Source organism: Lampetra fluviatilis, chromosome 2 (genome assembly GCF_964198595.1).
Source record: "Lampetra fluviatilis chromosome 2, kcLamFluv1.1, whole genome shotgun sequence".
NCBI classification, from domain to species: Eukaryota; Metazoa; Chordata; class Hyperoartia; order Petromyzontiformes; family Petromyzontidae; genus Lampetra; species Lampetra fluviatilis.
Window position 1 is genome coordinate 3,655,960 of NC_136276.1, and position 12,983 is coordinate 3,668,942.

A 12,983-nucleotide genomic window follows, 5' to 3' on the forward strand; every position below is an offset into this window, starting at 1 on the left:
CTTGCCATGACTATTGATTATTTCTACGGGTAAATGCTTTCTGTATGCTGAAGAAACTGCACAAACATACTCTGTGATGTGCTTAAACAGCCCATGCATGATTAATAAATGCATCTATTGCATGGAATCTAATATCCTATCAGCATAATGAATAAAAGATGTCCAAGGAATGATTTTACTATGTTTTCAAATACAGTACGCTCAAATTAAATTGCCTTTGAATAATGTGGAGTATGTTTAACAAACACTGACTTAAAGAAACAGCCGATTCGAATTCCAGAGCATGTTTAACGTGTGCATTAAGCATACGCATTAAACATGCGTACGTTTGTATCCATGCGTGCAATAAACATACACATTAAACATACGTATGTATGTTGATTTTCTTTCCACCGTACGTAGCCAAATCGTGACTGTCGGAGGTGCGGATACTCTGATATTGAAATAATACTCCAACACCTCGAGGTCTCGGCTGTTTTGTGCGAAATTGCATTTCAGAGTGTTTACGCGTTTTCCTGCCGAAACAGCCACAAGCCAATTGCACGCTCACTCCTGGCAATTAAAAGCGATGAGGCCTAGGAATGGAAAGTTCACCGTCTTCGGAATGTCATCTCAGGGGTTAACGAGTTTACGATGGTCACCTGCACGCGGGTGATCGTTGCTAAGATTGATTGGGTGAAGCGTGACACCTGGATGGACCGGGGGGGGGGGCTGCCCCGTGCGTGTGTGCGGTTAGCGCGCTGCGCTATGAACCTGGCGACCCGGGTTCGATTCCCGCTCACGGCTAACACCAGTGACGATTATCTGAACTGGTCCTGGGCCTCCCCTAGGTTGACTCAGCCTTAAATGAGTACCTGGTGCGGTGTGTAATCATCGCCACTGGGGAGACAAAGGCGGTCGGGCGTGGTGCTGGCCACCCACCCCCTTGTGTACCGTTCCGGCCTTCATAGGTGCTCGCTAACAGCACTTGCCCCTACAGTCTGTTAAGGCTATACGGGGGATCTTTGTCTTTGTCTTGTGTGCGGAGAGCAGGGTGACCGGGGAGAGTGTGGGGCCCCTGGCGACAAGGGCGACCGGGTGAGTGCCCCCCACCCCCCCCCCCATCGCATTGTGCAACCTTTTTTTGCGTCCGATGATCGTGTTGGTGATGACCTCGGCGCGACCTTCCTCGGAAAAAATGTGGCAAAAGCAAAGTTGATGAATAAAGGGGTTTTTTTGGTTTCTGACAGAACACAATTCTGTGTTCTAAAGATGTCCCGCAAATAAAGGTCACACGCTCAAAAAGCAATATGTTGGTAGCTTAAATTGCTCGCTTATAAAGATCCACCTCACAAACGAAGTTTTGCAAGCTTATATTTTTTCTTTATAAAGTTGACACTAACATTTACAATTATTTTCATGTTTTTACGGTGAGGTTGATTAAAAAAGTATGAATTGTATGTTAATGTTTGCTCAATGATATGTACTGCTCAATGTGCTGTGTGTATGTTGAACTTCTTTTGCACCATACATAGCCAACCGTGATAATCGGACAATGGGTTTTTAGTAATGGTTCACGACATTCTTTAGGATGGGAGACATGAACACAATTTGCCCTCATAAGTGCTGATTTTAAAGCAATTTATTAATAATACGTTACTGAGGAGCATTATGGGTAAAATCATATGTAAACATAACTTTCTTCTGTCTCCACATTCTTATAAAGTCCGTCCCTTGACCTATTGGCTTTATAGACCAATGTTATCCAGCAGCATTCGTTGAGACCGACAAGGTTGAAACCGCTGCGGAGTTATCTTGCTTTTCAAATACTGGTGAATAATTTTGGTTTGCAAAGCCAATATGCCGATGGACTTAATTTGTTTTTTTTTAAAGCAGACAGTTTGGTATCTAAAACTGTTGAATTCGTATGAGGGCACAACAGATCTGCGTCTCATACACTGAAGATTAAAACCTCAAAGTGCAGTATTTACATTTCAGGCTGACATGAGCGAAACAAACCATGGTAAGAAAATTAAACTGTTGTTGATGTTATTGTTGTTGTAACAGATGCATTTCTTTGTTCTCCACTATTTACAGGGTCCAGAGGGCCCAGCTGGGCCCAGAGGGATGAGAGGTCCCCAGGTCAGTGTGTGGGGGGCTATGACGTTCTCTCCCCCGTGTCTTAGCACAATCAGCGAGGGGGGTGGGGGTCACTTTCCAGGAGTGACCGCAAAGGATTTGGTCAGAGGTTTCCTTCCTTACGTCTCGAGCCGATTCATTTCCCTCTGACAAGCGCAGTATAGCAGCAATTAATCCTGTCTCCAATTGGGGTGACACCATAGCATTAAATGCTATTATTTGCAATGGAAACCACGATTTTTTAAAATTTAATTTAATACGAAAGAATGCCGCCACAGTGTTATTGTTGGCACACCGGACTTGCAAACCAGAGGTAGTGGTTCGATCTCCCAGCGCCAAAGTTGAAACATTGGGGCAGTTTCCTAAATCCTCTCACCTCTGTCCAATCAGTCGTCTAAATTGTTACACCACAGTCAGTCGATCGGCAGGTCATATGTGGTGGGGTGAAATGTGCTACTCCTACTTCTTCCAAGACGTCTGGCTAGTGTGGAAGAGTAGGCCAAAATGTCATCGAGAGGGGCACTCTAGTGTCGTGGGCATGTAGTTGCAGGGCTCCATCCTTTATATTTTATTAAATAACGTTAATGTTGCAGCAGCTATGGATATTGTAATGCAGCAGACCACGTTTTTTTAAATACGTAATTATAATTCTAGATTTGAAGCTTTCGTGACTGCAAGGATTCATACTCTTAGGTTCTTTCGGTAAAGTCACGTAGGTAAAAAAATGAAAATTAATAAAAAAATATAAAAAAAATCACGACGTTTCGGAGGCAACACAAGCTTCCGTCTTCAGGTGGAACCGTCACAGCACGATTGCTTGATACAGCAATCGTGCTGATACAGCAATCGTGCTGATACAGCAATCGTGCTGTGATGGTTCTACCATGACTTTACCGAAAAAACCTAAGAGTATACATAATTATAGCCAAGATATCTTATAGATATATTGAGTATGGCTTTAGTAATACCTCTCACCTGATACATTGACCACTTTATTTTATATGTATAGATGCCCCAGGATAGACAAAAAATATCTACCATGCATTGTTAACATCTTTGTCCATTTGTGAGTGGGATAAATTTGCTAATCATTTGTGTCAGGATACTTTGATGTTGCCATTAGTGCCTGTCCCTCAGTAGCTGCCCTCTATGAAACCTGCTGTGACTGGCTGTGGAATCGAGGATAATCGGTTAAATGTGTTTTAGCGTCAAACCCATGCAATGAACTGAGCATAACAAAACTTTATCAAGAAGAAGTGGAGCTCACGATGATTGTTCACAAATGCACGTTCATAGAGTGGTGTTAGACACCGGTGGAATTTTCATCTAGTGTCGATACAATGGGAGGCTGACCGATTCCCGAGTGTGGTCAAGGGATGGCTCCCTATTGGTCAACCATATTATGCGGATGATCTGGTGATTGCTGCCCACTCTGAGAAGGAGTTGGATATGCTACTGCAGAACCTGAAGCATGCTGCTAAGAGATGGGGCCTTGTCATGAGCCCCACAAAAATAAAGCACCTTCCTGGGTTTTTTATGTCATCAAATGCTTTCCTCCCTCAGCCCCCCATGAGTCATAGGGCAGTTGTGGAAAGAGTGGAGAAGTTTCCGTGCTTGGGAAATGTGCTAATGATCAGCTCTGGTTTGGCAGCAGAGGTCTCACTCCAAATCTGTCAAGAGGCCTTATCTTTTCATCAGCTGTGTAACACTGTGTGGAAGCTACCTCGCCTGTCGCCCCAAATAGAGCTCTGGATCTTCTTTGCCACGGTTATGCCCTCCCTTCTCTATGCTTGCGAGACATGGAGCCCTATAAAGGAACATCTGCACTGGTTTTAAACATTCAGGCTAGCCTGCTTACAATCCACCCTGGATTGAACCAGACTGGATTGTGTGAGGAGCTCACAGATCCTTGAAAGATCGGGACACAATCCCATAAGTGAGCTCCTCCAGCAAGCGAGACTGTGTTGGCTGAGTCATGTAGCCCGCATGCCCAGTCACCACATGGCCAAGCAGGTTTTGTTTGGCCGGATAAATGGGCACAGCATGAGCTAGAGAAGAGATGGACTGATGTGGTACCGAAGGATGTGCATCCAATTGGACTTGGAGATGACTGGCATCAGCAGTGTCAAGATCAGCCTCTGTGGAGTAGGTTCGTGAAGGACACTGCTGGGGAATTGAAGGCAGTCGCCCTCCAGCAACAATGGAGGAACGATGCTCACAACAGCGAAGCTGCAGGCGGCAAAAACGAAGAAAGTTGGCACTGTGGGGAGTACAGTTAGTGCATCTGCCAGTCATCTCAATCAGTCAACCCATGGCAGCTGGGTCTGTTCCGTGAATTCCTGCCAGCGGGTCTTCGACACTTCACGTGGCCTCAAATTTCACCTAGCTTGGCACAAGCGCCATGGTGACGTCGTCGCCACTTAGTGGTGGTTGTTGTGAGATAAATGAAGATAGAGAATGTATACATAAAAACCGATAGTCCTGGTCGATGGTTTACTCAAGATTACCAAAAAAGAGTTGAGAATACCGCACTGAAGAAATTACTATCCAGCTTAATGTCCAACAAATATGGTAATTAACTGTTGCAATTACAAATTGCACTGTTGCAATCAAATTACTAATAGTGTGATTTATATTAAACAAGGGTTATTATCAACTATAATGCCAAGAATAAAATTGGAATAGAATGGTTGGTAAGCTACAAAACAGTTTGTACTAGGCGAATGTTATTACATTTTAAAAATACTTCTGGATTATGAAACGAATTTCTGATGAAAGGATATAATCTGGTGCTAATTCAACATGATGTCTTGGTAATTTCACATCTTGATTTGAGATGTTCTTGCTGGAGACTCTTCTTCGTCGTCAGCCTGTGGTGTGGTGATGGTGCCATGGACTCGGCACGGTTTGCAATCAAGACCTGAACGTGCTTCTTTCTCTGGGGTAATGCAGGGTCCTCCTGGGCCAACGGGAGAGCAAGGCATTGAGGGCATCCAAGGACCAAAGGTGGGACATTTGTTAACACTGTGCGATTATTATGTGGATATTAAATTAATAAGATAGGAAAACGCGAACACAATGCATCCGTTGTGATGCGCAATGAACGTGACTAGTGTGTGACTCATTATGCTATAACGTCTGGGCTACATTTTACTCTCGATTTCGACACAATTGGTTGTATTCAACTAAAGTGCAGGACCTCTTGTGAGACAATTCTAGAATTCCAGTTAGAGACTAAGACACCAATGAGCTGGGATATGGCCAGGATCAAGAGAGCAGCGTGTTCCTCACGCTGCCTCCACAATTTCAAGGACCCCGTTATGTGTTTGATTAACAAGCAATTGTACTCTTCACCTATCCCATACCCCCTAATGAGCGTCTAAGGCAACCAAGTAAAATGCTATCTCCTGGTATTTTAGGAGAAATGTGTATCCTTTGGTACTTTGAACTGATTTATACCTTTAACATGGCATAGATTAAAACCAGCCACCCACACATTTCTCTAATAATCCCAGAAAGAGAATGTATTATTGCAATAAATCCCACCTGGGCAAATCTCCAACAGCACATCTCATAAGATCCATTGAGACAACTGATTTACTGTGGTTTAATCCAGCGGTCTATATTTGTTTTCAATATGTACATACGGCCAAAAGCGATTCATTAAAACGACATACAGATGCATGCTGCAGGTGGTATATCTCATATTACATTCACGATTTCACTTAATTGCTTCAAATAAAATTCCGCAATTACTACCAGAATGCAACATAGTATACAACTTCACATGATATACTGTGCAACTATATTAAATAGACCTGCCTGTGGAAATGAAGCATATAAATATCCACGTTGGTCATAAACATGTCAAAGTGTACATTAGCCTGCAATGTTGAAGGAGCAGATTGTGCAGTGTTGATGTTGTCTTGTTTGAGGTGCTGGCTTCGTGTTGTGTGTGACTCCCATGGTATGTTGCTTCATTTCTGGGCACTGTGTCCTTTCTATCTAAAGGTTTATGGAAAAAGCATGCGGAGAACAAGAAAAACTGGGCTAGAGATCAAACTTCATAGAGTATGAAAAAAACATTTGAGGCTCATTCCCTCTTTTTTTTGTCAAAGTTGACATTTTGACACAGAACTGAAATGTGGGACTTCATTAATAAATATCCTGGCAGGGTGGTTGGTGCAGGAAGATAATCTACAGCCAGGGGGAGTGAATAGACTTATTTGTAAAAAAGAAGAAAATACAAAATTGCATGCTTATTTATTTATATATATCGTGCTTTCCATGCCACGAATGTGGTATCTGTCAGGAGCAAGTCCACCAGTGAGTGTTGTGCCTATATGTATCAACATAAGTAAGCGTTTTAAAGGTTAAACACATTTTATTATTCCAGTAAAGTCAAAGATCTGGCTTTTTTACATTACTTAACTGTTTAATATGATTATGGGCCTGCAGCCTTGTCAAACTAGAGATGCGGTTAAAGTATATACGAATGCAATTTACTGCTGAGAGGCATGTTTTACATTACTGGTAGCCCATATACACTTTTGTATACGTGGCTCCGCATACATTTAACAGATACTGTACTGCAGTATCATATTGAATACTTTAATGGATTTGTTAATTATTCATCACCCTCATAAATTAAAACTTAGTAAATAAACTACCTCATAAGTAGTTAATGGATTTCCCTTCTTCAGCAAGCTTTCCTGTATTTAAACAGGGAAACCCCTTGACATTTAAATCCTTGAGATTCCATCTCATTGATATATGGCTCCTGACTGGATGGCAGAGAAACATTAGCTCCACATAAAGTTTACAAAAGCTGCATTAGTCCATGAATATTGCATAACCAGGGTGCTTTTATACATTGTAACTACAATACATTAAAATTAAATATAAAAAAGACGTATCATTGTATGAAATCTAAAATACTATTTTAAAATGAATTGTGCACATACATAATGTACCACAATAGATAGCTCTCGAATCTTACATCATATGTGTAACTGGTCCTATATTAACTGATTGTACCGGTCTGATATTGGGATCTGACTGATTCAAATCAAGTCCTGCTTGGTAGGAGAAGGCTCTGGTACCATAGCCAAACTTGAGTGTGAGCAACGTCTGAACCGAGAGCCTGGGAACGAGTCAGTAGAGCCATTCGAGTGAAGAGATATGGAGGAATTTTGATTTAAAGCTTTCGTGACTGCAGGGATTCATATTCTTGGTTCTTTCGGTAAAGTCACGTAGAAGGGAAATAATAAAATAATAAAAATATAAAACAAAAAAAATTCTCACAAAGAGAAATAATAAAAATATAAAACAATAAAAATTCCCACAAAATTTTTTTTTTATTGTTTAATATGTCATTATTTTATTATTTCCCTTCTACGTGACTTTACCGAAAGAACCAAGAATATAGATATGGATGAAGTTAACTACCAACTTGTGCATTCGCAGAGAAAAGACTGTCAAACACCTTGTCATGATGTTTTTTTTTTCTAAACGGCTAGTCAAGCACACATCTTGGCACACTATAATAGACCAGACATTGGCTGGCGATTATATCGTAAAAGGTTTGCAGGCAATATCCGGATAATCAATTATCGGCAAAAACAAGCTTTAAACAAAGAATGTTTGGTAATTGTCCTCTTAATGGGCAATCATTCCCCCTGAAGTACCCCGGTGGCTACAGGTTTGGCCAACAGATTCGATCACCTCTCTTTATGGCTCATTAACATTGGCTAAACGCTGTGGCAATGATGGTGCGTGACAGAGAGAAAGAGAGAGAGTTCCTCTGCAAAGGTTGCCGCCTCTACTGAAGCGCCCGTGTCTACGTATGGGGCTGACCATGCTGTTGGCGGTTACCGGTCAATGAAGTCCCTCCTGCATTGCCTTCCCGGGGCTAATTCTTGTCTCTGTGGGGCGCTGTCTAGACAGTAACTTTCACCTGCCACTATGGCACTCGCTACTTTATCTACATTCATCGCCCGAAGTTGCCCCGAGGCGAAAAAAAAGGCACCGCTTGCTTTGTGTGCGCGTGCATGCAGGAGAGATTATTTTTTTTTACAAAACCTGATGCAGCACTGATAATCTGAGAGGTGAGACGACTGTGATAGCCGGGTCATGTAACCGTGTTAAGTTGAACGTGTGTAAAAGCCTTACCGCAGGTCAGCGCGCTGATGTGGATACGATGTAAGACAAGGATTTTAAGTGCAAGTCAACGTTTTTTTAAAAAAGATTTCATCGCAGCCCACCGATGTGGCGGTGAGGTACAGCTCAGTCCAAGCCGACAGCACGGTGCCGATTTAAGACTGTTCAGTTGAAAAATTTGAAGAGCATCATTGTTGTCGTTGCTGTTCTTGCAGCAATGAGGCTTTTTTTTTACTTCCCCATGAAATGCAAACACGAGGGGGATCGGGAGCGATCAGCCATCGACATCAAATGTAACCCCTTAGGAATTGTTTTGCCCGCTTCGCTGCACTATAATTACATGGCCAACATACCTTTAACGGGCGTAATGCACCCTTCTCCGCTCGTGATCACATTTTGTTCTGTTGTACAGATGTCCTGTGATATGTCCAGCGAGGGGACAGTTGTGAGCAGCCAAATGATGTCCTTCCACTGGCTATGGATAGTTGATACAGCATATCGCACTACGTATCGTAATTCTGAATTACAATTGTGCCCTCTTCAAAACTGTATGCATTCTCTTAATTTCATTTTTTTTACTACTCACAACTATATAAAAATTCTTGCTACTTGCCGCTTGCTGCAGAGGTTTGTGGTTCAAGTCCAGTGGCCGCCCTGGTTAATACTGCTGGTGCATTGAACATTCGTACGCACCTTCTGCTGTACAGTGGATGCTAAAAATCATGTGACATTCGAAAAAGAGTTGGGCATGTGTGCTGTCCGGCCTGTCGGTCAAAAGTTGCCAAATTAGAAAATTACAAATGGCCTAATTGGGTAATTACACCCAAGCAACGTCACCCTCTTAACTGTGAAACTACTGAACACTATAATTGCGTGTGAAAAAAATGTCCTTCTGTGATAGCGTTGTGCTGTAAGAATGGCGCAAATAACAAATGTACGAATGATTTAATGTGGAAATTTTGGTAAATAACTCTCACAGTGAGCGGTGCACTGCCATGTGCCATAAAACAGCTCCAGGAAGATGGCATCACAGAAAAACACACATACGTACAATAAGTATATTGAAATGTTACTCATGTAACAAATAGTTTTGATTTCACTTTGCTTAAAATATAATTCAGAAATAAATTCAAAAAAGTATATCAAAGAACATTCTTAAACCAAAAATGTTATTCAGAGCAAGTTTGTTTTTTTACTTAACAAAAAACTTTGAATGTTTCATAGGAATTTTACCTAAAATTGTGAAACTGAAAAGGCATTTTGAGGATTTCTTTGAAGAATGGTGCATAAGTTCACTGCTGGAGGCTGAATTTATAGAAATGTCTCATTAGGCTTGACACAGGGCTCTCATCTATCAGTGCTACTCTGGCAGAGATTATCCAAACAAATACGTGCTTCATATTATTTTTCCTTTCATTCTAGTTTAACAGGCACGATCTCGTGAATTACGTCCACTTATATTTTTCTTCACACGCACCTGTTGTCAAAAAACACCAAGTCCTGTCTTACAAATGATCCGTAGCGCTACACTAAACAGCATAGCCACGTGATATTAGATTGTATTGAGGAATGCGCGCTGGCAGATGTCTTAGTTGCTGATTCATATATTACAGTAAATTGTTCAGTGACCTCAGACAGATGAAACATGTTCGAATGGTGCGTTCTCAAAATATAGTTTTCCTGGGTTTCTCCTGACACCGTTAAATTATCCTATATTACATTGTAATACGTATTTAGTTAAACGTTAATAAATTAACCATACGGGGCATACACAGGACATATGGCTGTAACTCCTGATTTGAATTAAAGAATACAACAATTGCATTGCATGCACACATCCATGCATACAAGGTTGGTGTGGTGAGGACACTGCAACTTTGATTCCCAACCACCGCTAACATCAGCGCCAAGTGATGGGCCTCCTTTCACCAACCCGCACTCATCAGCATGGTAAAATATGGTTAAACAACTACCATGACTGATATGTAATGGACAGAGAAATTGAACTAATAATATCATTTGGTTTGATTATACTTTACTGACAGGACTATTATAACCACGTGGAATATATATTGCCCATATTACTTTTGGTTTCTTTAAATCAAACTAATCATTATACCAACTAAAATTGATGTTATGTTAATCCGCAATTTTTATAACTTGATGTGATTTAAGGGTCATTTGCAAGTGTAAAATGTCCGACTATGTTTTTAATTGCACAATGACCTTTCAAATGAGCTATCACTCATTGAAATATTCGAAGTAATTTAGAAAGAGTATAATGAAGACAACAGTCAAATCTTATCCGAGTCGAGTGGGTATGTTTTGTGTGGGTGTGACACAATTGGCACGCAAAATAATAATTAAAAAATAAGAAAAACTGGTTTTCCTGACATTTCTGTGCAGCTGAATGTGAGGTGTTCACCTGCAGGTCCACAGTTCATTGGCCTGAGTCTCTGCCTTGACTCCCATTTTATAGCTCTGTGAGGAGATCAGCAATTAGGTCAACATCGTTTGGAGGCGATGTCTTGTTTTCTTGCCGGAGGGTGTGAAAAGAACCAACAAAACCATTCACAGCCGCGTGCAGTTGTTTGTCCTTATCATGGCCAAATAAGCTCGCTAATTGTGCCTGCAATTTAAAAAAAAATCACTCGCTCTGCTTGTGGAGCCCGGTGCTCATATAAACAAAGCTCACAGCGTGCAGCTTTTGCCATAAAAAATATTGGCATTAAACATTTACGTTTATCATGAAGGAGTGTGCACATTGAATTGATAACAGCAGTATTTCTCTTCAATCAACGAGAATCTAACTAGACGAACATGTGTGCACTCAATATGCTTGGATATATTGGTGTAACGTGGCAGGAAAAAAAGCTCAAAAGGGCTAGGCTTGTTATGACAGCCCTTCTTTGGGCCAGTGAGGCGGCACTGTCAACGCAACAGCTTTTTTTCTTCAATACAATAACACACAAAAAGCGCTGCTCGCAATTTTTTAAGGAATACACATTTACATCGTGCATGTCCACGAGTTGTCGATTATTTTCACCTGTTAAGAGCGGCTTTAGGGATCGTCCCCACTGCCTGCTTAGCCCTTGTCACCCTCTCCCACCAAACAAAGGTTAACATCGCTCAGCAATTCACCCGCTGGTCCCTCTCCTACAGGTGCGAGGTGCCCCTGGTCATCAAGTCAGGTTGACACACAAGGTCTGAGTGGAATGTTAATACCAGATAACAGCTGTCGGGCTCAAAGTGCTGGGACCACGCCATAAAGTGTGACCTGCACTCGCCCGACGTTCGTGAGATTTGCCTTTGCAGAAGCAACCCCTTGTCCATCTGACATCGTCTGCCATTTCTGTTGCCATGCCTTGACGTCAAGGAACACTCAGCCTATGTGGAGCAACAATCATCCTAGGTGGGGGGAGGCGGGGGGGGACTAAAGAAGTGGTTCCACACCGAGGCTACGGACAATGAACGTGGAAAGAGGAAGATTGGAGCAAAGCTTGCTCATCAGTTCATTACGTCCCGTGAGTGTCACTGGCAGCACTGCAAGCTTGAGCGCTCTGTAACGTGAGCTGCGCGTGTTTTGCAGGGTGACCGTGGCCCTGTCGGCCCTCCAGGCCTTCAAGGGGAAACTGGGATTGGGCTGCATGGCCCCAAGGTACGGTGTGCTGCTCACGGACAAACTGTTACCTTGCTCAAGCCACTTGGCAGATGCTGTCCAGGCGAAACTAAATTCTAACAAAATGCTGCTAAATTTCGATTTAAAGCTTTCGTGACTGCAGGGATTCATCTTCTTGGTTCTTTCGGTAAAGTCACGTAGAAGAAGCATTGAGAGGTGCGTGACTTTACCGAAAGAACCAAGATGAAAAATGCTGCGAGGTAATAAAATTGAACGATGATACGGCTTATATGGTTGGCATTAATGCTCAGGACTTCCATTACTGTACCTGTGTGATGTACCGTGCAGCATATTTATTTTTCTGTTTTTTATTTCCTTATGCATCATCATAATTATTCTTAAACATTTACGTTCAGCATATGCATAGTTTCCACATTCATGTTCATTCACTATCATACATTAATCCCCTGAAGATATGAGAGAATTTCTTCGATATAAACTCCAAACATCCTAATCAGTTCATACACAATTGCGATGATGTAGACACCAGGTAAAACATTTTATGTAAACAACTGGAACATTTTAGCAAATGTATTTGTTTGCAGAACTGTCGTGTATGTAATTGTAAAATAAAACATTTTACTGGGAACTAATGTAAATCTATAATCATGATAATTTCATCTCTATTTATCATAATTACAACTGTTATGTTGAGTGGCTCCTTCCTCTTGTCTGCAATGGAAGTGGGATGTTGACCCTCACAAGTAAAAAAAACAAAGCACAGCTTGATAAAAAAAACTTTCAGCGTTTACGAAGAAGCATTGAGAGGTGCGTGCCTGGAATAACACCGAGAGACAGAATGAGGAACACGCGGATCAGGGAACAACACGTTCGACAAATATTGACTGTGAATAAATAGAAGTGGCCTTGGGTAGGACTCTTCGCTAGAATAGTTGATGGATGATGGTCGGTGGACTGGTACGTCCGACAGGATGTCCACCTCAGAGATAGAGCGATTAAATGTAATTATGCATTGCAAGATGATGAGGTGGCAACCAGAATCATAATTATTAGATTTGTCATCATA

The 12,983-nt window shown here is 41.7% G+C and overlaps 1 protein-coding gene across 3 annotated transcripts in view; it reads left to right on the forward strand.

Annotated features, from left to right (window-relative positions):
• Window positions 1-12,983, forward strand: part of LOC144939931 (uncharacterized) — a 55,537-nt gene that overhangs the window by 16,779 nt on the left and 25,775 nt on the right. For all 3 annotated transcript variants that reach the window (XR_013638761.1, XM_078866740.1, XM_078866741.1), the window contains exons 9-12: window positions 1,033-1,077; window positions 2,077-2,121; window positions 5,071-5,124; window positions 11,867-11,935. Coding sequence is in view for 2 of the 3 variants with exons in the window: in XM_078866740.1 (XP_078722866.1) it covers window positions 1,033-1,077; window positions 2,077-2,121; window positions 5,071-5,124; window positions 11,867-11,935 (213 nt within the window). In the remaining variant the exon portion in view is untranslated. The remainder of the gene's footprint in view (window positions 1-1,032; window positions 1,078-2,076; window positions 2,122-5,070; window positions 5,125-11,866; window positions 11,936-12,983) is intronic.